This window comes from Lolium rigidum, chromosome 2, assembly GCF_022539505.1.
Source record: "Lolium rigidum isolate FL_2022 chromosome 2, APGP_CSIRO_Lrig_0.1, whole genome shotgun sequence".
Classification (NCBI taxonomy): Eukaryota; Viridiplantae; Streptophyta; class Magnoliopsida; order Poales; family Poaceae; genus Lolium; species Lolium rigidum.
The window spans coordinates 28,415,041-28,442,922 of NC_061509.1; the positions used below are offsets into that span (position 1 = coordinate 28,415,041).

At 42.8% G+C, this 27,882-nt stretch overlaps 1 protein-coding gene and 1 long non-coding RNA gene across 2 annotated transcripts in view; both read left to right on the forward strand.

Annotated features, from left to right (window-relative positions):
- Positions 1 to 21,370, forward strand: part of LOC124689421 (lysine-specific demethylase JMJ25-like) — a 57,784-nt gene extending 36,414 nt beyond the window's left edge. Inside the window, exons 5-17 of the mRNA XM_047222956.1 lie at positions 14,093 to 14,223; positions 14,419 to 14,518; positions 14,774 to 14,906; positions 15,191 to 15,254; positions 15,334 to 16,096; positions 16,279 to 16,608; positions 17,071 to 17,811; positions 17,894 to 17,966; positions 18,049 to 18,134; positions 18,291 to 18,410; positions 18,664 to 18,734; positions 18,814 to 18,984; positions 19,612 to 21,370. Of these exons, the coding sequence (XP_047078912.1) occupies positions 14,093 to 14,223; positions 14,419 to 14,518; positions 14,774 to 14,906; positions 15,191 to 15,254; positions 15,334 to 16,096; positions 16,279 to 16,608; positions 17,071 to 17,811; positions 17,894 to 17,966; positions 18,049 to 18,134; positions 18,291 to 18,410; positions 18,664 to 18,734; positions 18,814 to 18,984; positions 19,612 to 21,028 (4,200 nt within the window). The 3' untranslated portion in view covers positions 21,029 to 21,370. The remainder of the gene's footprint in view (positions 1 to 14,092; positions 14,224 to 14,418; positions 14,519 to 14,773; positions 14,907 to 15,190; positions 15,255 to 15,333; positions 16,097 to 16,278; positions 16,609 to 17,070; positions 17,812 to 17,893; positions 17,967 to 18,048; positions 18,135 to 18,290; positions 18,411 to 18,663; positions 18,735 to 18,813; positions 18,985 to 19,611) is intronic.
- LOC124691495 lies at positions 10,980 to 11,433 on the forward strand. The gene is made up of 3 exons (XR_006998981.1): positions 10,980 to 11,050; positions 11,127 to 11,186; positions 11,382 to 11,433. It is a non-coding gene; the product is annotated as an uncharacterized LOC124691495 (long non-coding RNA).
- Positions 21,371 to 27,882: the final 6,512 nt, after the last annotated feature.

The window sequence follows — 27,882 nt, forward strand, 5'->3', positions numbered from 1 at the left end:
CTTATTAAACCATAATTCATACGGTGTCGTTTCTACGGATTTTGATGGTGCTCTATTTAAAGTGAATGCGGCTGTCTCTAATGCATAACTCCAAAATGATAATGGCAAATCAGTAAGAGACATCATAGAACGAACCATATCTAAGAGAGTTCGATTACGACGTTCGGACACACCGTTTCGTTGTGGTGTTCCCGGTGGTGTCAATTGTGAAAGTATTCCGCATTTCTTTAAATGCATGCCAAACTCATAACTCGGATATTCACCTCCACGATCGGATCGTAGAAATTTAATCTTCTTGTTACGTTGATTTTCTACTTCACTTTGGAATTCCTTAAACTTCTCAAAAGTTTCGGATTTATGTTTCATGAAATAGATATACCCATATCTACTCGCATCATCTCGTGAAGGTTAGAACATAACGATAACCACCGCACGATGCTACACTCATTGGTCCGCACACATCGGTATGTATGATTTCCAATAAGTCGGTAGCTCGCTCCATCATACCGGAAAATGGAGTCTTAGTCATTTTTCCCATTAGACATGCTTCGCATCTATCAAGTGACTCAAAGTCAAGTGATTCAAGTAATCCATCGATATGGAGTTTCTTCATGCGTTTCACTCCAATATGACCAAGACGACAGTGCCACATATAAGTAGAATTATCATTCAATTTAATTCGCTTAGCATCAATGTTATGTATATGCGTATCACTACTATCGAGATCTAAGCCATTCTTTTCAGGTGCTCGACCATAAAAGATATTATTCATAAAAATAGAACAACCATTATTCTCAGACTTGAATGAATAACCGTCTTACATTAAACAAGATCCAGATATAATGTTCATGCTCAACGCGGGTACAAAATAACAATTATTTAGGCTTAAAACTAATCCCGAAGGTAGATGTAGAGGAAGTGTGCCGACAGCGATCACATCGACTTTGGATCCATTTCCAACGCGCATCGTCACTTCATCTTTCAGTAGTCTTCGTTTATTCTTTAGTTCCTGTTTCAAGTTACAAATATGAGCAACCGAACCAGTATCAAATACCCAGGTACTAGAACGAGAACCAGTGAGATAAACATCTATAACATGTATATCAGATATACCTTCTTTCTTCTTCTTGACAAGGCCGCTCTTCAGATCCGCTAAATACTTGGAGCAATTACGCTTCCGGTGTCCCTTCTCCTTGCAGTAATAGCACTCAAGCATCGGGCTTAGGGCCGTTCTTAGGTTTCATAGGAGGCGTGGCAGCTTTCTTGCCACCCTTCTTGAATTTTCCCTTAGACTTGCCCTCGTTTCTTGAAACCGGTGGTCTTGTTGACCATCAACACTTGGTGCTCTTTCTTGATCTCAATCTCAGCAGCTTTTAGCATGCCAAAGAGTTCGAGTAACTCCTTGTTCATGTTCCGCATATTGTAGTTCATCACAAAGTTCTTGTAACTTGGTGGTAGTGATTGAAGGACACGATTAATCCCCGATCCGTTAGGAATCACTATTCCCAAGTCACCGAGTTTCTTCGCATGCCTCGGTCATGGTGAGCATGTGCTCACTAATGGAGCTGCCTTCTTCCATCATACAACTTGAAAAAATGTTTCGATGCTTCATAGCATTCCACGACCGCATGAGTCTCAAAAATAGCTTTCAGCTCATTCATCAACTCATGAGGATCGTGGTGCTCAAAACGTTTTTGAAGATCGGATTCCAGTATCGCACGAGATGGCACACCGAACTTGAGAGTACCGAGTTTTCCGAGTCTCGTAAATAGCTTTTACTTCATCGGTTTCAGTTTCGCAGGAGGGTCACCTAGCGGTGCATCAAGCACATATTGCGGATTTCCGCCGCAGAGGAAGATCCTCACATGACGGAACCGATCGGTGAAGTTGCTACCGTTGCTCTTAAGCTTTTCTTTCTCTAGGAACTCGGTTAAAATTGATTGGGGACGCCATCTCTACAACATATATTTGCAATAGTTTAGACTAAGTTTATGACAAATTGAGTTCAAATTTTAATTCAACATAATTAAAAAATCTAGGTGAACTCCCACTCAAAACAATATCCCTCGCATTGTCTTTGTGATCACACAAACCAAATCCACCACACCATAGTCCGATCATCACGAGACAAGGTGTAATTTCAATGGCGAACACTCAAAGTGTTCATCATATCAATCATATGATTCATGCTCTACCTTTCGGTATCACGTGTTCCGGGACCATGTCTGTACATGCTAGGCTCGTCAAGGCCACCTTAGTATCCGCATGTGCAAAAACTGGCTTGCACCCGTTGTATGCACTTGTTGATTCTATCACACCCGATCATCACGAGATGCTTCGAAACGACAAGTCTTGGCAACGGTGCTACTAAGGATGAACACTTTATTATCTTGAGATTTTAGTGAGGGATCATCTTATAATGCTACCGTCGCGATCTAAGCAAAATAAGATGCATAAAAGGATTAACATCACATGCAGTTCATATGTGATATGATATGGCCCTTTTGTCTTTGCGCCTTTGATCTTCATCTCCAAAGCACGGACATGATCTCCATCATCTTCGGGCATGATCTCCATCATCGTCGGCGAAGCACCAAGGTCAATGGCGCCGTCTTCATGATTGTCCTCCATGTAGCAACTATTACAACTACTTTGAAATACTACTCAACATGAAATTTAAAGACAACCATAAGGCTCCTGCCGGTTGCCACAATACAATAATGATCATCTCATACATATTCATCATCACATTATGGCCATATCACATCACCAAACCCTGCAAAAACAAGTTAGACGCTCTCTAATTTGGTTTGCATATTTTACGTGGTTTAGGGTTTTCGATATAGATCTAATCTACCTACGAACATGAACCACAACGTTGATACTAATGTTGTCAATAGAAGAGTAAATTGAATCTTTACTATAGTAGGAGAGACGAGACACCCGCAAAGCCTCTTATGCAATACAAGTTGCATGTCGAACGAGGAACAAGTCTCATGAACGCGGTCATGTAAAGTTAGTCCGAGCCGCTTCATCCCACTATGCCATAAAGATGCAAAGTACTCAACTAAAGATAACAAGAGCATCAACGCCCACAAAACCATTGTGTTCTACTCGTGCAACCATCTATGCATAGACACAGCTCTGATACCACTGTAGGATAACGTAGCATAGAAAACAAAAAAATTCCTATCGCGAACACGCAATCCAAGCCAAGATGCAATCTAGAAGACGGTAGCAACGAGGGGGTATCGAGTCTCACCCTTGAAGAGATTCCAAAGCCTACAAGATGAGGCTTTTGTTGCTGCGGTAGACGTTCACTTGCCGCTTGCAAAAGCGCGTAGAAGATCTTGATCACGATCGGTTCCGGTGCCACGAACGGGCAGCACCTCCGTAATCGGTCACACGTTCGGTTGTTGATGAAGACGACGTCCACCTCCCGTTCCAGCGGGCAGCGGAAGTAGTAGCTCCTCTTGAATCCGACAGCACGACGGCGTGGTGTCGGTGGCGGTGGAGGACTCCGGCGGAGCTTCGCTAAAGCACGCGGGAGCTATGGAGGAGAAGGGGGCGGCTAGGGTTTGGGAGGGGGTGGCCGGCCTCAAGGGGGTGCGGCCAACTTGTGGCTTTGGTGTGGCCGGCCCCCTCCCCTATGCCCCTCATTATATAGGTGGATCCCCAAGAGTTTGTCTCCAAGTCTTCGAATAAGACCCGAACCAAAACCTTCCATAGAGAGGGGGAAACCTAGCCTAGCTAAGACTCCCACCAAGGTGGGAGTTCCACCTCCCATATGGGGGGTGGCCGGCCCCTAAGGGGAGTCCACTTGGGACTCCTCCCCCACTAGGGTTGGCCGGCCATGGAGGTGGAGTCCCATGTGGACTCCACCTTCCTTGGTGGTTTCTTCCGGACTTTTCTAGAACCTTCTAGAACCTTCCATAGAACCTTCAGCGACATTTTAATTCACATAAAATGACATCCTATATATGAATCTTATTCTCCGGACCATTCCGAACTCCTCGTGATGTCCGGGATCTCATCCGGGACTCCGAACAAATATTCGAACTCCATTCCATATTCAAATACTACCATTTCAACATCCAACTTTAAGTGTGTCACCCTACGGTTCGTGAACTATGCGGACATGGTTGAGTACTCACTCCGACCAATAACCAATAGCGGGATCCGGAGATCCATAATGGCTCCCACATATTCAACGATGACTTTAGTGATCGAATGAACCATTCACATACAATACCAATTCCCTTTGTCTCGCGATATTTTACTTGTCCGAGGTTTGATCTTCGGTATCACTCTATACCTTGTTCAACCTCGTCTCCCGACAAGTACTCTTTACTCGTACCGTGGTATGTGGTCTCTTATGAACTTATTCATATGCTTGCAAGACATTAGACGACATTCCACCGAGAGGGCCCAGAGTATATCTATCCGTCATTGGGATGGACAAATCCCATCGTTGATCCATATGCCTCAACTCATACTTTCCGGATACTTAATCCCACCTTTATAACCACCCATTTACGCAATGGGCGTTTGGTGTAATCAAAGTACCTTTCCGGTATAAGTGATTTACATGATCTCATGGTCATAAGGACTAGGTAACTATGTATCGAAAGCTTATAGCAAATAACTTAATGACGAGATCTTATGCTACGCTTAATATGGGTGTATCCATTACATCATTCATACAATGATATAACTTTGTTATTAATAACATCCAATGTTTATGATTATGAAACTAATCATCCATTAATCAACAAGCTAGTTAAGAGGCATACTAGGGACTCTTTGTTGTTTACATATCACACATGTATCAATGTTTCGGTTAATACAATTATAGCATGGTATATAAACATTTATCATAAACATAAAGATAAATAATAACCACTTTTATTATTGCCTCTTGGGCATATCTCCAACACTATTGAGATCCCCTCCAGGATTCCTATGTAAGAGACAAATGTGCCTGCTAAGAAGAAATTGAAATGGGGACCTGTGCAACCTGTCAGACAGAGTAGCAGAATTGATAGATCCAAGAATAGTATGGAAAAAGCACAATAAATGAAGAAAATCAAGAATCTGGAATTACCCAGGATGAAAGGTATAATGTCTAGTAATCCTTTCAATGTTTTACAATATGATGAATTAGATAATGTTGCCAAAATAGTTGGTGTTGATATCACTGATGATAATGATAGCATGTTCTTCCCCTAGAGCTGATTCCTTTTTGGATAAGGATCAACATGAAGAAGTAGCCGAGGGATGGATAGTTGTTATTAGAAAATCTCAAGGCAAGCACCCAAAGAAATTTTATCCATGATATGTGGTTTCTGAAATATCAGGAGTATTTCTGCTAATGGTAGGAAATTATTCATTGTTGAAAATTTAGTGCCTTTGAATTTAGATTGCATTGGCTTCCAAGAAACTAAAAAGGAGGAATTTACTAATTCTTTCCTGAAATAGTTACTAGGAAATATGAAGTTTGTTTGGATCACCTGCCAGCTATAGGCACTGCTGGAGGTATTCTAGTAGGTGTTAATGTTGATCTCGTGGATGTTTTATCCTAGGAGATCAAAACATTTTATGTTAGTGTTGTAGTTAAAAATAGGAGAAATGATTTGATCTCTAGAATTAATTACTATTGTTTATGGTTCTTCCTATGAGGAGAAAAAGCATTAGTTTATCTCTGAACTCCATGAGCTTTTTCTTAACTGGGAGGGACCTGCACTTATTGGTGGAGACTTTAATTTAGTAAGATTTACGGAAGCTAAAAATAATGGCAATGTAGATTTTAGATGGGCAGTCAAATTCAATGCATGGATAGATATCTGTGCTCTAAAAGAAATAGGGGTCTCTGGTAGAAATTATACTTGGGGGAACAATCAAGAAAATCCTACCATGTGTAAACTTGATAGGATTTTCTATACTACATCCTTTGATGCAAAATTATCTTTAGCTAGTGCTAGAGCTTTATCTATATCAGGTAGTGATCATACTCCCCATTGTTTGGGATTCTGGTGAAACTAAAATTCCTAAGAAGGGAGGTTTTAAATTTGAAAAGTGGTGGCTAGCTATCCCTGCTGGTTATAAAAGCCTAGGCTCTAGAGGTTAATAGTAATACTGTAATATAGTTGATGTCTGGCAAGCAAAACATATGATGTTTAGAAGTTGGAGTAGTAATTTTGAGGCTGCAGCTATAAAACAGAAAAAGAGGTGATGTTTGAATATGATGCTCTTGTTAAATCTGAAACATGTGTACTTTCCACAGTAGAGAGAGAGATGGAAATTTATCCTTAGAGAATTAAATACATTTTGATTCTTGAGGAAATTAAAGCTAGACAGAGATCTAGATATAGGAATATTCTAGAAGGAGATAAGAATACTGCTTATTTTCATGTTGTTGCTAACCAACGGAGGAGGAAAAAGCTAATTCATGTTTTAGATGGACATGATGGCCCTGTTACTGATAATAAAGAGATGCTTAAAGTAGCTATAGATTATTGTAAGGATCTCTTTACATTTGGAAATAGACCAGATATTAGACTCCAAGATAATTTCTTCTCAGATGATGAGAAAGTATCTGTTGAAGAAAATATAATGTTAGGAAGTGCCTTTACTGAAGAAGAAGTTAGAGAAGCTGTGTTTGGATCTTATGTTGATGGAGCACCTGGTCCAGATGGTTTGTCCTTTATGTTTTACCAGAAATTCTAGGATATCATTAAAGAGGATTTAATAGCTATGTTCAATGCTTGGTTTAGTGATGATGTAGATTTATATAGACTAAATTTTGCCATGATAACCATTATTCCAAAAGAGAATGAGGCTACATCTATGAAGAAATTCAGACCCATTAGTTTATTGAATTGTTTTTTTTTAGATTTTTACAAAGGTTTTTAACAGATAGATTAGCTAAGATAATTGATAGACTCATTTCCTACCACCAATCCACCTTTATTAGAGGGAGATTTATTTTAGAAAGTGTTGTCACTCCACATGAGGTTATTCATGAGGTACATAGAAAAGGAGATAAGGGGTTAGTGTTGAAGCTTGATTATAAAAAAGCTTACGACAAAGTTAATCAAGAGTTTCTCTATGAAGTGTTGGAGCTTAGAGGCTTCAATCCTATTTTTATTCGTTTTATTAAACAAATTACCCATGGGGGATCTGTAGGGGTAAAAGTAAATGATATCGAGGGTGATTTCTTTTTAACAGGAAAAGGACTGAGGCAAGGGGACCCCATTGCCCCTCTCATGTTCGACTGCACTGTTGATGTTTTCTCTAAAATGTTAGTAAAAGGGATTGAATGAAATTTAATTAGTGGGCTATGCCCTAATTTCGTTCCAGGGGTGTTGTCAGCTTGCAGTATGCTGATGATACTTTACTGTTCCTAAAAAATGATCCTAGAGTTGCTCTGAATTTGAGGTGGATCCTCACTTGTTTTGAACAGATTTCTGGGATGAGGATAAATTTCCATAAAAGTGAGTTTATCCCCATTAATATAGATGTTGTAGAAACCCAACCTTTTCTTGACATATTCCAATGTGTCATGGGTAAATTCCCTGTTAAGTATTTGGGAATCCCTATGCACTATGATAGACTTAGGAGAGATGACCTGCAACCTCTAATAGAAAATATTATTAAAAGAATCACTAGGTGGAGAGGGAAACTCTTATCCTCTGATGCCAAAAGGATCCTTATACAAGCTTGCTTAGCTAGTATTTCTATTTATTTGCTTTCCTATTTCAAATTTCCAAAATGGGCTTTGCATTTAATAGATACACATATGACTAACTTCATGTGGAATGATGAGGAGGGCAATCATAAGATCCACCTAGCTAACTAGCCTTCCATCTGCATGAAAAAGGATTTTGGAGGTTTGGGGATTCCCAACCTACAAGATTTAAACATCTATTTAATTGATCCTCGGATCAAAAGATACAGCCAGAGTGAGGGAGCACTCTGGAGAAAAGTCTTAGATGCTAAATACAACACAAAAAACCCAAATATACTGTCGTGCCATGATCTCCAACCTTCCACCTTCCGGAAGGGAGTTATGTGGGCATCAAAAGCAGTAAAATTTGGATATAAATGACAAATCCATAAAGTTTTGGGAGGACATCTGGTTTGATAATTCTCCTTTAGCTACCCAATTCTGGGACTTGTATTTTGTTTCTAACCAACAAAATAAAACCATTTTTAAAATTTGGGATGGCATGAGATTAGGTGAAATTTTAGAAGGACTTTCACTGAAGATATGATGATCCAGTGGCATGAATTGATGGAGTTGGCTAGACCCATTTCCTTCTCCAATGAGGAGGATCAACTTATCTGGCAATACAATTCCTCTGGAGTTTATTCATCTAGTTCCTTATATGCTGTGATCATATTTAGAGGGACTACCCCTGTTTATCTTCTTGCTGTTTGGAAACTCAAAATTCCACCTAGGGTTCAAGTTTTCCTCTGGCTCTTCTCCCAGAACAAGATTATGACTAGAGATAACCTTAGAGCTAGAGGAATTCCAAAACCTATGGAATGTGAAGTGTGCACTGAATTTGAAACCGTGCATCATTTCATGTTTGAATGTATTTTTTTCAGAGCCCTTTGGGATTTGGTGGAAGAGATTTTTTGATGTGCACGTGTCCAGTTTTGAATCCACTGCTGCCAAATAGCTTTGTAACAAAAAATTCATGCATTTTAAAAATGTAGTTTACTCTGTTGGTCCTGTCGGGCTCGTGGCCGAATAGAAACAATCTTGTGTTTAACAAGGTTACTTGGATTAATTTGAAATAGGTATGGCGCATGGTTTACTTCCTCATTCGGGATTAGAAGAAACCTTGTAAGGATCTAAAAAATGGAAAAAAATCTCAATTCGTGGAACTGGTGTTGCGGCTTGGGCCGGGCCGCACGGCGCACCCACCCCTCCTGGTTTCCTACCCTACCATGCCGTGCCTTGCCGTGCTGAAGCTCTGCCGCGAAACGGATGGACGGCTGCCGTAGGTTTTCGCGTGGTTTCCTTCTCCCGCGAGGTGGCCGCCGATTCGTTTTCGAAGTTTCAAAACGCGCACGCGCGCAGGAGCCGCCCGCGGAAACCCCCGAAACAGCGGCAGCGGATTAAACTACTCCTATTTCCATCCACATTTATTCCCTACTAGGTAGGCGTACGTGCGCTGCTCCCCGCCCACTGACACCGGGCCCCGATAGACATGACCGCCCGAGCGCCGCTTCGTGTCGCAAGCCCGGGCCCACCTACGTGCTGTCCAATCCGGGCCGCTGGAGCCCGACTGACGCGTGGGCCCGACACGCGGCTACAGCGGGACATAAACACCTCTCCTCCGTCTCGTCGCTTCGGGAGGAGACCAAACCAACCCGAGCTCTTCCTCTGCCCTCAAACTCCGCGGCCGCCGATTCCTCCGGCCGCCGGCGACGAGGATGCCGCCCAGGCGGGCGCAAGGGAGGGATAGCGGCACCAAGCGCAAGCGGGGGAGGCAGCGCGAGGACCCCGCCGCCGACGACGCACTCGCGCCAGAGGTAATCCATCCATGGCCGCACCCATTAGTTAGGTTTCCCCTCTCCTCTCCTCGCGCGCGCCGCCTCTCGGTTCGCGACAGCTGCGGTTTAGGGGTTTCTCGCATTGGGGCTCCGGGCCGCGCCGCTCGCTGGCCATTGCGATTTTTTGGGGGTTTTCCGATTCTTACGGCCGGATACAGGGGATTCGGGGAAAAACGCAGTGGCGCTGCCATTGGCGAAGCAGAGCGGCTATTTGCTTCTCGCTTCATATTTCCTGCTCCTCAGCAGAGCGCTGCTGGTTCCGGCCTTATTCTTAACCCTCAGGCACGCGGCAGGCCAATCTCTGCACCTAGGGTTTGCTGCTTATTTTGTTAAAGCGGGACGGGATTCACTCTTCAGCACATCCTCGACCCTGTGTGTGTCCCAGCGATTTTTCCTCTTCCAAAAATTCTCGCGCGCATTGACTTTTTCCCTTACCAAAACCTTTGACGGTTCTCCGGTTACTGTGACAGGTCAACGGTGACACCAAGGGTGAAGACGAGGAGATGCCGCAGCAGGCTTCCTCCGAGGTGGTCAGTGCTTCTCCCAACATTTTCTCCCCTTCTGAAAAGAGGTTGCGCTCCGCTTTCTGAATTTCTCAACGGTTTCTGCTCCTGGGTTGCAGGAGAACGGCGTAGACAACGGCAATGAAGAGGCGCCAGAGGCTCCTGCCGAGGTGGGTTTCTTATATCTTGCCTCAAGTTCTGCAATTAATTCATTCACCAAAGGAAAGTCCTTACCGAATTTCACTCATGTGTTGCAGACGGGAGGCAAGCCTGGAAAAACGAGGCAGCAGCCGCCGCGCAAGGCTCATGCCGCCGCCAAGGTAACTAACTAATTTTGTCTGCTCCCTGTTGAGCTGCTAGTTGCCTCCACATTCGATTCCACCAAGGGGACTGCGGGACCTTCTCGGGGACTTGCCACGGGGTCGCCTGCCGTTTCAACATTTTTGCAACGGCTGGGATGGACCGGTACAAATGGGGATTTGTTTGGTTTTGCGAATACGTAACGGTGGTTTGGTTTTGGTGGCAGGTGAACGGTCACACGGAGACTGATGACGAGGAGATGCCGCAGGTTTCTGATTGCGCAAGGTTTTCTTTGTGGATTCGTTTAGAAAAGGAAAATCCTTATCAGTTGTCACTCCTGTGTTGCAGAAGGGAGGCAGGCGCAGACGGGGGCGGGGGCGGGGGCGGGGACGGGGACGAGGACAGGGACGTGGCAGGTCAGAGAAGATTCTTGCTGATGCTGAGGTAATCATCTGGGCAACTAAGTAATTGAACCTGCTCCTCCATGAGCTGCTGAGGAACCGACAAATTATGTTAGCCCCCTTGAGGTGCTAGTTTCCTACCACCATGGGAACGAAGGAGCTTCCCTCTTGAGCTTTCTGAAATGCTTAATGGTTGTTTGGTTATGGTGGCAGGGGAACAGTGAGAAGAAGGCTGAAGAGTTGCCAAAGGTTTCTGCCAAGGTCATTGCTTGCTATAGCAGGGTAACTATGGCATGAAGTTTTGTCGATTCCTTTACAGAAAAAAATTACTTACCAAATTTTTACTCCTGTTCAGCAGAGGGGACGCATGCGTGGAAGGGGACTGGAAACGCTCCCCAAGAATGTAGCTGCCGCCAAGGTAAGTAACTAATTATGTGTGCCCCTCTTAAGCTTCTAGCTCTTGCTTCGTTACTTCCATGGGAGCGAGAAGGGAGCTGCTCTGGGACCTGTCCTGGTGGACTCCTGCTGTTTGAATTTTTCTGCAATGGTTGGGCTGGAGAGGAGTTTTGTTGGGTTTGCGAAATGCTTAATCGTCGTTTGGTTGTGGTGGCAGGAGAACGGCGAGACGAAGTGTGAAGAGGAGATGCAGAAGGCTTCTGCCAAGGTCAGTATTTCCCTGGTTGCATACTTTTGCTTGCATCGACATTTTTTCTTTGGAACGAGCTCTGTGATTTCCGAAATGCTTATTGGTTTCTGGCTGTGGGTTGCAGGAGAACCGTGAAAAGAAAGGTGTAAAGGAAGAGTTGCAACAGGTATATCTGACAAGGTCATTGTGTCTTCGTGCATATTTTATTGATTTAAAATCCTTGCCAATTTTCATTCCCGTGTCCAAAGGGAGGCATGAGAGAACGGGGACTCCGACGGGGTAGGCAGCCCAAGACTCTAGCTGACGCTGAGGTAACCAGCCAAGGAACTAACTAATTAAATCTTCCCCTCCCTGAGCTGGTAGTCGCCTTTGACCTTGCTGGTACCATGGAAATGATGGGAGTGTTTGGTTATCTCTGCAATGGTTGGGATGGTGAGGTACAAGTGGGGATTTGTTGGGTTTGCCAAGTTTCACATGCAATCGTTCTTCTCCTTTGCTTCTGTGTTGTTCGGAGTTGACCAATTCTGAGGTTTGTGCATTTCTTCCACTTCTGGAAGCTTCTCGTGAGAATTTACTTGGAGTCCAACCATCCTCCTAGGTCTTGGTGTTGGGTGTTTCTTATTTTCTTCTCAGTAGCATGCTAGTGGAGTGGATGGGACTTGAGCGCCATCACTCAGCAATTGCTCCATGAACTCTTTATTCCCCTATATTGCAGTCATTTATCTTCTTGAAAAGTGAAAATGCTTAATGTTAATTTGGTTGTGGTGGCACGACGAGCAGACAGTCAAGGACAAGATATCGGAGGCTTCTATGGATGTTAGTATCCGTACTACTTGTTTAGCTTACTCAAACATATGCACCTGCTGTGCTTCTTATTTTCCATGTTTGGAACAGACGATTTTTTTTTGGTTATTTCTTCCTCTGTTTATCTTCTTGAAAAGAGCTTGTAATGAATGTTCTTGAGAAACTTAATGGTTGTTGGTTGTGGTGACAGGAGAATGGTGTGAAGGAGGGAAAGGAAGAGATGGCTTCTGCTGAGGTCATTTTTTCTCTTGTATGCAGCTTTGTGAAATATCTAAGAAAACAGTGGTCCTTATAGTTTTTCATTTGGTGTGCTGGATTTCTCAATTCCAGGAGAACGGCGAAGAAGAGACAACTGAAAAACAAATACCCGCAAGAAAGCGCAGGAGGGATACTGTTGCTGACCGCTCTTCTCTTGAGCCTCGGGCCACCCGACCTAGGCAGAGGTTGACTGCTCCGGTGGTAGCTGATAAACCTAATAAGGTGGAAAAGGTGCCAGCTTTTACTTTTCTGGTTGATACTCCCATCTATTATGGATTCATGAGTGATGGATGACTTGCTAGGAATGTCTGTGGTTATGTAGCATGTTCCAATTTTTATCTGCTTCCTATGTATATAAATAAGAATCATGATGGGCTGTACAGAAAGTGTCTGAGCAATGATTTTCAAGCTACGAAAGAAATACTCCCTCTATCCCAAAATAGGGATGCCTATTATTTGGATAAAGTCAAACTTCTTAAAGTTTACCAAGTAATATAGAAAAAGGTGTCAATATTTCTAATCCCAAATTCAGGATGGGGCCGGGTTGACCCGTCGGGTCACTGGCCCGACCCAAAATATCGAGGCCAATGGGCCACGTGGGTTGGCCCTGAACAAGATTTGGGTCATTGGGGCCGGCATTGATTGACCCATTGGGTTGGCAGGGCCAGCCCAGCTCTAGTAGCAAATCAGGTGTGGAGACTTAGCTTGTTCGTTAATGTTCCATCATTTTCTACAAAATATTTCCTAGCTAAATCTGGATGATAATTAATGCATGCATTGGTTCGTCAGCTTGAGTACCAGCAGATTCAAGGAATACTACTCGTCTACTCAGATCCGTAATTAGCTCTGTACGTAATTTTTGACCGATAGCTTTTTTTTGACCGATAGCTTTACTAAGTACTAATAACTAACTTAATTATCCAGCTAGCGAAACATGCTCGTTACTTGCTAGCCAGGACCAGAATATGGGTCGGCCCCATTGAACCATCGGGCCAGTGAAAGCCGCTGCATTTTTAGAACTGGGTCAGCCCATGGCCCTTAAAATCGGCCTTGATGCCATGGGGGCCAGGTCCAGGGTCAGGTTCGGCCGACCCATTCCCAACCTTATCCCAAATTAATATTTTTAGAACCATCATAAAATATATTTCCACATTATGTGCATTTGAAATTTTAGATGTTGATATTTTTTTGTATATACTTGCTCAAACTTTAAAAAGTTTGACTTTGACTGAAAACTGTAGGCATCCTAATTTGGGAAGGAGGGAGTATATGTGAAATACTCCCTCCGTTCTGAAATAGTCTACATTCTAGACTTAAAATTTGTTCTGAAATACTCTACATTCTAGCTTTTAGTCAACAACAACACTGAAAACGAAGTGGTTTTGCTCTCTTTATTGGGTGTTGTTGTTTCCAATGTTGCTTTGATTGGTTGTTTACATATCTAAGTAGTACTAATAAATGCAATACTAGTTTGTCTCATTTTCTCTAGAATGTAGACTAAATCAGAATGGAGGGAGTATATAAGCACTTACATTTCTGACTGCCTGCTCAGTTTGTAGCATCTACCTTTCCCAGTATGTACATACATGATATGTGTTTGCGGTTGGAATTTGCAGGATAGCAAAAAGAAAGAATCAACTTCAAACATGTGTCATCAATGCATGAGGGGCAAAGGAAGAATTGTGCAGTGTCTAGGCTGCAAAGACAGAGACTATCTGAGGAGATACTGCCAGATGTGCATGCGCTGGTTGGTGTCCTTTAAAAGCATTCATATTGGTCACCTGATTTTTTTGTTGTAATGGCGCTGCCAGACTACCACTTGTGTTTGTTCAGTCTCTTATTTAGTACTTATCGTCCAGTCACTATGCTAGCCCATGATGTCAATTTTCATTAAAAGGATGTGTTTGTTAACTTAGTGGTGTTTCTGGCATGATCTGAACAGGTATCCACAATTAACAGAAGATGACTTTGAGAATAATTGTCCATCTTGTCGGAATATTTGCAACTGCAAGATTTGTCTGCGGAAAAATATAATAAAGAAGGTATGCCTTGTGTTTCAGGCTTCAGATCATATTTATATCTTGGCTGTATTTTGTTTGATACCCCCATGCCTCATAATCCTTGAGAAGTTGCAAATAACACACATCGATGCTTTCAATTTGTGTTTCCACTGTAGTGTGGTGTATACATAAAGCTCCCTATTTTTAGGGTGACAGGGTTGCTAGGACGAAATTTTTAGTCAGTAAGAATAAGGACACATAGCTAAATTGCTTTTGTTTCTCTTATTTATTCCACAGGTTGACAAATGGGAAGTATCTGAAGGAGATAAAATTAAATACTCCCTTCGGGTTGCACACTATTTACTCCCATGGTTGAAAGATTTGCACCATGTGCAGATGAAAGAGAAAAGTGTAGAGGCAACAACGAAAGGTACATTTCATTGCCCAACCTGTCCATTACTTTGCCATATCAGACACTGACTTTCTCCAATACAACCCATTGATCAGTGCTTTTTTCTAGTAGCGCAAACTTGATACTATAAAAATATGCCAGTACCATATATGTATGACACAATTAAAACATTTCCATGTTTATAAGATGCATTTTTTGGGAATTTTGACTGCATGTGTTCCAGGATGGCTTGACATCTATTTAGGAATAAAGTCAGTCAGTACTCCATTGGCTCTGCTGTTCTAATGTTGCTTTCATAACAGGCATTGATGCATGCGAAGTAAAGATTCCTCAATCTAACTACAAACCAAATGAGCGGATATACTGGTTAGTTTTGCTTCAGTTTGGAAGTTTGCAAATTATTTGTTGCTTTTGAGTGTCTAATTCATTGTTTTAATTTGGACAGTAACAACTGCAGAACATCTATAGTTGACTTTCACAGAAGCTGCAATAAATGTTCCTATGATCTCTGCCTCAGCTGCACCCAGGAGCTTCGTCATGGACTTAGTCCTGGTGCTACTGCTGCAAGTGGCATGGTCCTTACAGAACCTGGGGTGGAAGGCAATGAAGATTTGCAACAGGGAAGTAGTCACAATAACATTGCTTGTCAAAAGCCTTTTGATGGACAGAATGACGTTTTGATGGATAGCACAGTTCCTGTTGAGGATAGTGCTCCTGGTTTGAGACAATGGAAGGTAAATAGCGATGGAAGCATACCTTGCCCGCCAAATACATTTGGTGGTTGCGGAGATGCTGTTCTTGAACTTAAGTCATTGTTGGAGGAGAATGCTATTTCTGACTTACTGGAGAAGGCCAATTTAGTTGTCAAAAATGAAGGAATGCTGGAAGCTGGAGTCCCAAAATGTTCCTGCTTTACTGAGTCTGGTGAGATGAGCAATGGAGCGTCACAGAAAATGGCTTGTAGGGAGAATTCGAGAGACAACTACATATATTGCCCGAATGCTAGAGATGTTCAAAATGGATCTTTAGATCATTTCCAGGAGCACTGGTTGAAGGGTCAGCCTGTTATTGTTCATGATGTGCTTGAGTTAACTTCTGGATTAAGCTGGGAACCAATGGTTATGTGGCGGGCTTTACGAGAACAGAAAGACAAGAATACAGATGAGCGCCTCACTGTTAACGCTCTCGAGTGCCTTGCGTGGTCTGAGGTAACTGGCATCATCTTGATGGTTATTGTTTATGAATTACATTGGAGTTCAATGGTTACCTATTCTGAATTTTATTTCCTATACATATAACATTTACACATTTTGCTAATAGCCTTTATATCATTTTTATTTCATTGAAATATTCTTAACACACCAATTGCTTTTGTTGAACTGAAATGCAGGTTGAAATAAACATGCACTTCTTTTTTAATGGGTATTCCCGTGGAGCTGTTGGTCCAGAGGGTCTGCCCATGTTACTAAAGCTTAAAGATTGGCCACAACACAGCTCATTTGAGGAACGACTGCCACGACATGGTGCTGAGTTCATGTCTGCTTTGCCATTTCGTGAATATACCGATCATAAATCTGGTCCTCTTAATCTGGCTGTGAAGCTTCCAGAAGAAGTCATAAAGCCAGACCTTGGTCCAAAAACTTACATAGCGTATGGCGTTGCCCAGGAATTAGGAATTGGTGATTCTGTCACCAAGCTTCATTGTGACATGTCTGATGCGGTAAATAAATTGACATTTCTTATGCTTCCAGTCCATTCTCTTTTAGTCTACATCTTAGACCAAAATTGTTCCATATTAGTCTACATTTTAGCTTTGTAATAAAAAACACAGAAATCAAAGTAGTCCTACTCCCCCCATTGGATGTCCTTAATTTTAATGTAGCTTGGATTGGTTGTTTACATATCAAAGTAGTAGTATTAAATGACTTGCTAATTGGTCTTCAAATTTGTAGAATGCAGACTAAAAAGAATGGAGGGAGTATGTACATTAACATCTAGTTCATTTGAATCTGAAACTGTTACTTATTGTATTGTTTACATGCTCTTTCCAAAAAGAGGTGAGGAGATATTAAGGTAGAAGTGAGAGTCATACAATGGTGTGTGGGTTTGCAACCTGGTGCTGCCACCACTACATGCTAGGAGATTTGATTTTTGATGTAACCTGTTGAAGTATGTGTAACAGGTCAATATCCTCACACATACTGACGTAATAAAGCTCAAATCACAAAGGTTAACATCGATTGAGAAGAAGAAAAAGAGTTTGGCCATAAAGGAAGAAAACACAAATCTTCAAGCTTCACAAACAGATCCTGATTTTGGACATGGCTCTAGCATTCAGCAGCCATTATCTGGTGTGGGTTTAGAAGAGCGGGAGGGGGTTCACAAAGATGTGGTAGCTGATAAAGCCGAGGGAAACTTTACTGTGGGGCGATCGACCATTGAAGGTGATGTAGATCACGTGGATATGGTAGCTGATAAAGCTGATGGAAGCTTGACTGTGAATGGGCGAACCTTCATTGAAGGTGATGTTGATCATGTGGATCTTTCCATTTCCAAGGAGAAAATAGAAGGCATAGTTAGTGCGAAGGATAGGGTGGATCATGGTTCTAGCAGTGAAGATAAAAGTGGATCTCCAGATAATGCAGAAGGAACCTCTGAACCTACTGGTGGTCAAAAACGCGAAAGGAGTGGCTGTCATTCTTCTAATGCATCAAAGGAAAAAAAGAAAACGACCACAGAATATAAGGTGAACGGAATATCTCTTGAGCCAATAGATGATGCTGACCCATTTGTAGAGGGTAACCAGCCAGCGGGTGGTGCATTGTGGGACATATTCCGAAGGGAAGATGTCAGCAAACTACAACAGTATCTTCTGAAGCACTCAGAGGAGTTTAGGCATTACAATTATGAACCAGTGAAGCAGGTGGTCATCTCTGTTAACTATTTGACCCTAGAATGCCTCATGGCATCTTACTAACATGTTGCATAACTGTTGATGTTAGCAGGTTATTCACCCTATACATGATCAGTGCTTTTACCTAACAAATGAGCACAAGAGAAAGCTTAAAGAAGAATATGGTCAGTGAAGAATAATGATGTATTTTAGAAGATAATTTCTCTCAGTGATTTACTTCCTTTCTTTTGTCCACCGAATATGCAGGAGTCGAGCCTTGGACATTTGAACAGAACCTTGGTGATGCAGTCTTTATCCCTGCAGGATGTCCCCACCAAGTCAGAAATTTGAAGGTATGCTATGACTGCTCTCCTGGTGCTCCTTTAGTTTGACGAAACACTGATACAGTTGCTGATTTGCTCTTCTTTTAGTGCCATTCTTGGATATAAATGACTGCTAGTATCTCTGGCATTTCATTTTTTGTTAACTGTTTCTCTGTTCTTTGGCAGTCATGTATAAAGGTCGCACTTGACTTTGTTTCTCCGGAAAATGTACAAGAGTGCATCAGGCTGACAGAAGAATTTCGCCTGCTTCCAGTAGGGCATAGGGTGAATGAAGATAAGCTAGAGGTCTGCAGATCTGTTTGTTTATCTATATGCTAATCCTAATCTTGATTGTATCTAAACATTGTTTACCTATGCTCTCTTTTCTACACTCTTATCAAATTCTGAAATTCTGTTTGTTTAATGCTAATCCCTATCTTGATTATATTATATATAAGCATTATTGCAGTCTTGGTATCTCTATAACTGTTACATGCTCCCTTTTCCTCAGTATGCTAATTCTAAAATTCTGTGTCAACTTGTAAACTTGAATTGCCAGATCAAGAAGATAGCTTTTCATGCAATCAAACAAGCCATTGAGGATATCACCAAAAAGGATGACAAGGAAAGGTTAGTCACATCAACTGAGTGCATCTCTTCGACATTTTTTTTGAACACGCATATAAATGGGTGTCATTTGTGTTAGAAGAGATGACCACCAAGGAGGTGCAAAGTACAAAGCAAAAGTCAAAGCGGATGGAAGAGGAAGAGGAACAGTAGCAGGGAGAGGGAGAGCGACGGGGAGGGTGATAGGGAGAGGGAGAGGGATGAGAGGAAGAGGAAGAGGAAAAGGAAGAAAGAGAGCAACATTGGAAGGATGGTACTGTTTTTCATCACACGTAGGCGTTTAGGACTGGTTTATTTGCATGTTTACTTATTTATCATGTAAAGCTGACTCTAAATAACTGCTCAGTATTTCTGCATTAATGTTCCTGTGTACCTCTTTGTCTACTGCGTCTTTGCTGTACATGTGAACTTGTAAAGGTCTTTTATCTGAAATTTGAACATATACAAGGAATAGTGGTGTAATTGTAGGGCTTTTAATCTGAATTTTGAACATTATTCTCTGTATAAAATCCTTTATGTTTTTCTGAACCCATATGTTTTGGATGCTGTTCATGAGCGTTTTTCCTCCAATCAGAGGAATGGTGCATCGGTGTTCCTATGTGCTGCCGAGGGTCTTTAAGAAAATGAATTAGTGGGCCTTCATTTGCATTTTCATTATTCCACAGAACAAAAAATAGGCAGCATGGTGCTGTTAGAACGTATCTTCTGAAAGCCTTCTAACAGTGAATGTGCTGATTGGTGCTGGTGCTACACAAATTCCTATATTCTGATGTTGTGAGCCCTTATGCATTGATGGTTAAGTAGGTCCAGTTCTTCAGTAGTGTATGATTTGTTCTTTGGAAGTGTTGAAGATAACGAAGGTATTATTTCTTTGTACCAGCAGTAGTGATGAAGTTGAAGATCAACCTGGTCCAAGTGAGCCTGCAGAGATGGGAGATGATGAAAAACAATCACCTGAAGCCATGTCTGGAGCTGAAGATGAACCTGCTGAAATAGAGGAGGGCCAGGAAAAATCAGCTCTGTACAGGTCTGTAGTAGAAGATGAACCTGCAGAAACGAAAGAACATCAAAAGGAATCAGGTCAAGCCATGTCTGAAGATGAAGTTGAACCTGCAGAAATGGACCAAGTAAAGTCAGCACAGGACTTGTCTGAAGTTAAAGATGGATCTATGAAAATGGATGAAGACAGAGGACAATCACCTCAGGACATGTCTGAAGCTAAAGATGAACCTGCAGAGATGGAGGATCACCAAAAACAATCAGCGCAGGACATGTGTAGAATTACAGATGGACCTGTAGAAGGGGAGGAGAAGCATAAACAATCAGCTGATTGCATGCCAGAAGCTAAAGATGAACGTGCAGAACAGGAGGGTCACCAAAAACAAGCTGGTGGCATGCCTGAAGATAAAGATAATCCTGCAGGGATTGAGGGGCACCAAAAACAACAAGGTGATGAAGTTCATGATAAACCTGATCCAAGTAAGCCTGCAAAAACGGAAGAGCACCAAGAGCAGCTAGCTCACGACGTGTCTGGAGATAAATGTGAACCTGCAGAAATGGAAGAACACCAAAAACAACCAGCTCTAGCTGTGTCTGAGGTTGAAGATGGACCTGCAGAGATGGAGCAGCAAGAACAATCAGCTCAGGACATGTCTGAGGGTAAAAACGAGCATGTAGAAATGAAGGAGCACAATGATCAATCTGTTCAGGACATGCCTGAAGCTAAAGATGGTTCTGCACACATGGAGGAGCAAGAACAATCAGTTGAGGACACGTCTGAATTGGAAGCTAAGCCTGTAGAAAAGGAAGAGCTCAAAGAACAATTAGTTCAGGATGTGTGCGAAGCTAAAGATGGACCTGCAGAAACAGAGGAGCAGCAGAAGCAACCAGCTGATGGCATGTCTGAAGCTAAAGATGAGCCTGCAGAAACAGAGGAGCACCAGAAGCAACCAGCTCAGGCAATGCCAACCATGCCTGAGGCTAAAGATGGGCCTGTAGAAATGAAGGAACAGAAAGAACTATCTGCTCAGGAAATGCCTGAAGCTAAAGATGGACCTGCTGATATGGAGGAGCAAGACCAATCAGTTGAGGACACGTCTGAATTGAAAGCTAAGCCTGTAGAAATGGAGGAGCTTGAAGAACAATTAGTTCAAGACATGTGTGAAGCTAAAGATGGTCTTGCAGAAGTGGAGTGCCAAAAGCAACTAGCTACTGGCATGTCTGAAGCTAAAGATGAGCCTGGAGAAACAGTGGAGCACCAGAAGCAACCAGCTGAGGCTATGCCAACCATGCCATGAGTAGCAACGCCTATCCTCTTGCACTAGATTTTGCGCCCGTCACCCACCCCGAGATTTCTGTGGCGTCATACTTTGACTTAGACCGTAATCTATCTGTAGGACCTTATTATATCTTAGCATTTTGAGGGAGTGCAGCCACAAAAGAATGTCGAGCTCTCTGACCATGGAACCAGACAGCCAGCTGGCCCTGTGAAACCAAAAGCTCTCCGCTAGCTTGGTTAACTATTTTGGACGTGGTAGTGTATGACAGCTGGTTGATATATAACATGTAGGGTGGATTTAAATATGAAGAACGATATCAAGCTCTGGTTATCCTGTTCACAAGCCTAATTTATTGTTTTCTCTGATTGTGTGAAGTATCAGTTGTCGGAGAATTTTAGCAATTGTAGCTAATTTGGTTAAATTGATTCAGTCATCTTAGGACAGTGATGAGAAATCAAACTAGCAATTATGCTGCAACTCATCTCTATATAACTGCTTGCTTTAAATCTCAGGACTTTGTGTCCTGGCACTACATGAAGACTGGCATGTTCTCGGTCTGATCAGCATATTTCTTGGATTGGAAACATCAGCATGGCAGTAAGTTGGGGCGCATGACTGGCTTCTGTTCGACCTTGACATTACCTGTGTTGAAAACGGTATGGTCTCTCAATGTTCAAGCTAAAATAAAAATATGCTGTTGGTGTTCTTTGCTTGGCGCTATACCATGCAATGCATGGGTGGCGCCAGGGGTATGCCCCTGTATGACCAGGGATACAAATAGATTTCGGTCCAATTTTTTTTGTATTAGGCCCATGCCCATGGAACAGGCAAGTCTCCTCGCTCGCTGCCTCCGTATCGTTCCAACGCGAGCCAGGAGTCGGCCGCGACGGACGAAACCCTAGGCGCTTGACGGCTGGGCACTGGGCAGGGCACCACCGCACCGGTGACGGGCGATCGCCTCACCGGTGACCTGCAGCCGACTCACCGGCGGCTAGGAGGACTCGGGGACTCGTAGCCTCACATGTACGAATCCTCTCCTCTCTTGCCTCTTCTGCTTTTCCCCATTTCGATTTAGGATTTAGATGTTGATAGTTGTCTATTAAATTCGAAATTACCTGCACCAAATTAATATTTTAGGTATTTATGAGAGCGGTAGATTAGTAAACTAGCTCTAAAATTAGTAGATAGAAAATCAGAGTAGGCCGTTTGTTCATATCTGAATTTTTCTATTGTTTTAGTTATGTAGATGAAATGGTGCCGGGCCTGCTGGAAGTAGCATATATGCAATGTGGAATAAAGCTTCAAAAGCAAAGAAGATAGATGAAACATCCACACCAAATCAGACTGTTGTTGAATCAAGTGCTTCTCATGATGAGGTTGAGAACAATCTTCAGTTGGCGCTAGTGCAAACACCGGATGAAGAACGTGAACCGGACAACATCGCCGGAAATGTAGCCCCAATTATGGAAGATGATTTGTCAACTGATGAAGATGATAAAGCAACGCAGGCCCTCAAACATGACCCTGGCAAGCAGATTCCCATATCGAGATATGTTATCAATGACCAAGGTAGAGTAATAAGGAGATACATTGAGATGGGGCCATGCCAACCAAAAGAATCAAAAGTTTTTGTCAGAGTAAAGAGTGGAAAAGATCGCCGCTTTTGCCATGTTTGGTTTGCAGAATTTCCATGGATTGAGTATAGTGTGGAAAAGGATGATGCCTTCTGCTTTGTTTGCTATTTGTTCAAGGATAAAACAAAATGTTCTGGTGGAGATTCATTTGTGAAGGATGGTTTTAGGAACTGGAACATGAAAAAGAGATTGGTGAGACATGAAGGTGGTGTTGGTAGTGCTCATGCTAAAGCTTAGGAGAAATTTGATATGTTCTGTACACCAAGAGCATCAATCCAGGCATCTCTTGCTTCAAGCAACTCACAATACAAGGATTTGTATTTGCAACGTTTGACATGGACACTAAGTGTTTGAGATTTCTATTGCATCAAGGCTTGACATTTAGAGGACACGATGAAAGTGAAGATTCACTAAATAAAGGAAATTTCCTTGAGCTCTTAAATTGGCTTGCAGGAAATTTTGAAGAGGTTAACAAGGTGGTTCTCAACAATGCTTCAAAGAATTGCAGGATGACTCACCATGATATACAACATGAGCTGATCAAATGTTGTTCGTGGGATACTACCAAACTACTCATTGAAGAACTTGATGGTGGTCAGTTTGAGCAGTTGGATGTTTGCTTGCGCTATGTTGATAAGAAAGGAAGGGTAGTTGTAAGATTACTTGGTCTTGCTCATGTTGAGGACACTAACTCTTTGACACTTAAAGCTGCAATTAAAGAAATGCTTATGGAGTACAACTTGACATTTGCCATGGCTTGTGGGCAAGGATATGATGGAGCTAGCAACATGAAAGGTAATTCCAATGGTCTGAAAAAACTAATTATGGATGAGTCTCCTTCAGCCTATTATGTGCACTCGCTTTTCCCATCAACTACAACCAACTCTTGTAGTCATTGCTCGAGGAGAGTGGAGATTGTACTTCGTTCTTTCAGCAGCTTGCACACTTGTTAACTCGCCTCGGCATGTCTTGCAAAAAGATGAGGATGCTTCGGATTGCTCAAGCCGAGGAACTGATTGATGCATTGGATTTGGAAGAAGTACATCACGGCTGGGCAAAATCAGGAAATGGGTTTAGGAATGCCATGTGATACACGTTGGGGCTCACTTGAGGACAGTGAACCGTGTCCTCTCTCTATATGCTGCAATAAAGAGAGTCCTAAAGAAGATTGGAAGAGAGTACCATGGTGTGGAGGCTCAACCTGCTCTATCAGTGGAGACATCAATTTTGTCATTTGAGTTTGTTTTCATGGCACACTTGTTGCAAGAAATATTTGGATACACAAATAACTTGGGCAGAGCTTTGCAAACAAAAGACCAAGATATTGTTCATGCTATTCAGCTACTTGATAATACGAAGTATCACTTGGCAGGCTTGAGGTCTGATCCTAGATGGGACGATTTCCTCATTAAGGTAACATCTTTCTGTACAAAGCACATGATCAAAGTTGTTGATATGAAGGCGCGTTACTATCTTGTTGGTCGATCTAGAAGAGGTGATCTCTTTAATGGTGCAGATGATTACCATCGCTTCCATGTTGATATGTTAGTGGGTGTCATTGATAGGAAACTTTCAGAACTAAATGGCATATTTGATGAGGTAAACACATAACTACTTACTTGCATGGCAACATTCTCCCGTTCGCTCATTTGCTGCTTCTGATCAAAATAAGTTGGTCAAGCTTGCTTCACAGTTTTATGCTACTGATTTCGCAATTGATGAATTGGCAAGACTTGCATGGCAACTAGACATGTATATTACTCATGTGCGTAGAGATGAAAGATTTAAAAACTTGAAGAATATAGTTGAGCTTTCAGTTATGCTTGTGGAGACAAGTATGCATGCACATTATTTTATTGTCTACAAGCTTCTCAAGTTGGTACTGATTTGCTAAGAAACAAGATGAGCGATGATTACTTGAACAATTGCATGGTTACATTTGTTGAGAGAGAATTATTCAATCAAGTGAAGGATGAGGATGTCATCAATCTCTTCCAAAAGGGTGCCCACAAAGTTATATTGTAAGAGGTACTGCCTCTTTCCATTGAAATTTGTTGTTGTACTTCGATTTGTATGTATTTATGCACTTTAGTATTATGTATTGTACTGGAATAATTGATTATTGTCCTACCGAAAATATAGCCTATGTAGGCTTTTGTTTGTGTTTTTCTAAGCTTTGTGAAAATTATAGGCGTTTGCTCATGTTTATCTTTGCTTTGAGAACATTTTTTTGGCTGGTGGGAATACCCACCTGCATTTTCCTGACGCCGCCGTTGATGCAATGGCATTCTCGCCAATAGACATGCCACACAGTTCCCAATGTCAACTTTGCAAATTTGATTGCGAGAGTATTTGTCGTGCTTTTTTTTTCTATGCCCTTGAGTAAAGGAAATCTGGAATTACCTGTGTATGGAAAGTCTTACCCTGAAGGATCTTCGGTTCTGGTCTCATTACATTGAAACAGATTAGTGAAAGCTCCAATTCATGGTGAACTCGATCGAAATGATCGGCCACAAGCATTTGGTACATATGGTAGGCGCGAAGGCATGCGACAAGGGGTGAAATGCTACAGTCCCCTCTATGTTCTGCGCAGTCCATTGCGGCTTTGGTGAAAAACTTCTCAAGGTCAAAGAAGAAAAAGAGTGGTATCGTCAGGCATGGCTGGATGAAACCGAAGGAAGATTTTGTAAAACTCAATGTGGATGCAGGCTTTGACTTGAATTCTGGTACAGGAAGCACTGGATCCGGATGGCAAAGGTTTCTTTCTAGCAGCGAGTTGCTGTGGAATACCATATGTCTAATACGTGTCTATGGCGGAAGCTCGGGCCCTTCGAGATGGTTTAATCCTAGCAGGACAGATCAGGCGCAATAGGATTGAAGACAATTCTGATTGCCTCGACGTGAATATGTGATTGAGGTGATGCGGAATGGGGGAACTCCTTTGGGACCAGCAGCAACAATCTATGAAGAATGTTCCTCTCTTCGTATGAACTTTGTAATAGTTCAGTTTTTTCATTGTCCTAGGGAAGCTAATGTAGCGGCAGATTGTCTAGCTAGACACTTAGAAGAATCTATGTCAATTGCTTGGCATGAGGAACCTCCTGATTTCCTAGTTTCTCTTCTGTCAAATGATGTGTCCATACTATCGATTAAATGAGTCTGGCCATGTTGGCTTTCCCTAAAAAAATGCTAGCTTTAAATCTGGCAAAAAACAGAATTACAGGTATAATTGTAGAATAGTTATATCATTAGAAAGTTTAGATCCTCTATTTTCTAATGATATAATTTTTACATTATATAATTTACATTATATAGATTAAATTGACGACCTAGGGATACGGGGAAGACTAGTAAACTGAGAGGGAGAGAGTACAAAACCTTACCACCTCATCTCTTTAATGCTTTGGTTGATGAGATGGTTATTAGAGCTTTAGAAATTGGAGTTAAAATTGATGAGTGTAATCTATTGAAAGTTGCTGTTATGAATGATCTAAAAATTGGTAGACATGCTATTTACAAGAAACAAGTGGTTCATAGAAAAACAAATAATGCAGATGATATATTAAAAAAAGATCCCGAGGTAGTGCATCTTGATTGGAAGAAAACTGGTTTGGATGAAGTTTTTTTTTCCTTTATTGAATGAGCACCTATTTTTTCTAAGAAAACTGGATCGTACCATGGACCGTTGGAAGCGGCATGGGAGGCTAGCTATTTTCCAAAATCCCACATCAGGTGCTTTTCTCTAGCCCCTATTGTTTTAGTTCTTGGTTTGCTTGTTGTTCTTTACTTAAACCAGCACAGTGGCCCTGGATAATGCGAGGGCATCATGCTTGTTGAGGCGGACCTCACATGATTTACCGTCTGTCCCAATTAATGTATATTTTCTCCCATTTATGTAAACTCATGTTAATAACCTCTTTTCTCCTATTGTAGTCGTTCTCTGTTATTGGGTATTGCAACTTTGTCGATCCGGCGTTAAAATCAACAGTATATTTATTTGTATCCTGTTTGGATTAATGATGTGGCTCTAATTTAGCCTTCCTTATCTTGCATTCTCCTCTACGAATCGTGCTGAATTTGGTCCGCATCGGGCTTCCATCAGAAGTTTGGATAGAAATATGCATGGACGATAGATCTGATTTAATGCCAGATATTGAAGGAAACGTAAAGTATTCTGTTTGACATGAGGAGCCCTAAGGTCTAAGAGCATGTCTAACAGGCCCCTCAAAATGCGCCCACCCCGTAAAATTCCGGCGGGATAGGGGGTGAGCGCAGTTTGGGCCGTCTAGCAGGCCTCGTATTTAGACCGGCCCGTATCGGCGGAATACGGGGCCCAGCAAAACCACACCGCCGCCCCCTAGAAATACAGGGTGAAGGTGCGAGTGGGGTCGAACCCCTCACTCGCAACCCTAGCTCCGCCGTGCGCCGCCGCCTCCCCCGCTAAGCTCCGGCGAGAAATTTCGCGCCGCTCGCCTTCGCATTACCACCGCCGCTCGCCATGTCCGCACGCCGCAGCAGTTCCGCGTCGCCCGCGAGCGGATCGAAGCGATCCCGCTCGCCGGACACGCTCGAGGAGGCGTGGCAGCGCCACTGCAAGCTGTCCGCCGCCGGGAGTTGGCGTGCGGCGTGCAGGTACGCCGGCGCCCTGTACGTGCAGCCGAAGCTCTGTGAGTTCGCGGCGGGCGGGCGCTGGTACAAGGCGGATCCGCCGCTGAAGCCGATGAGCGGCTCCGACTTCGACAAATGGCGCGCCGAGTGGGAGATGCACCGCCGGTCGAAGGCGGCGTGGGAGGCGAGCACCAGCGGCGGAGGAGCGCCGCGCGCCGGCGAGGAGGCGGAGGAGGGTGAAGACCCACTCTTCTTGCAGGCGGTGGCCGCGTCCCTGAAGGTCGCCGTCGACAAGGAGAGGGCAGAGGAGGCGGAGAAGGCGCAGGCCATCGCTGCCGTGAAGGAGATGGAGGCGCGGGAGGCGGAGGAGAATCCGACAGTCGTCATCCTCGACGACTAGATAGGTTCGTAGAAGTCGCGATCCATTAGGATCGCGCAATTCTGTATGATTCGTATGTATGATCAACTATGAACTATGATGAACTATCGAGCAAATTTTCCGGGGCTTGCAATTTTCAAATATACGGGGTGAAATACGGGGTCTGCTAGACGGAATGATCTAGATATGAGCATTTTTTTGATACAGGACCCTCTACTCGTGTTTTACGGGGCAGAAAAGTAGGAGGTCTG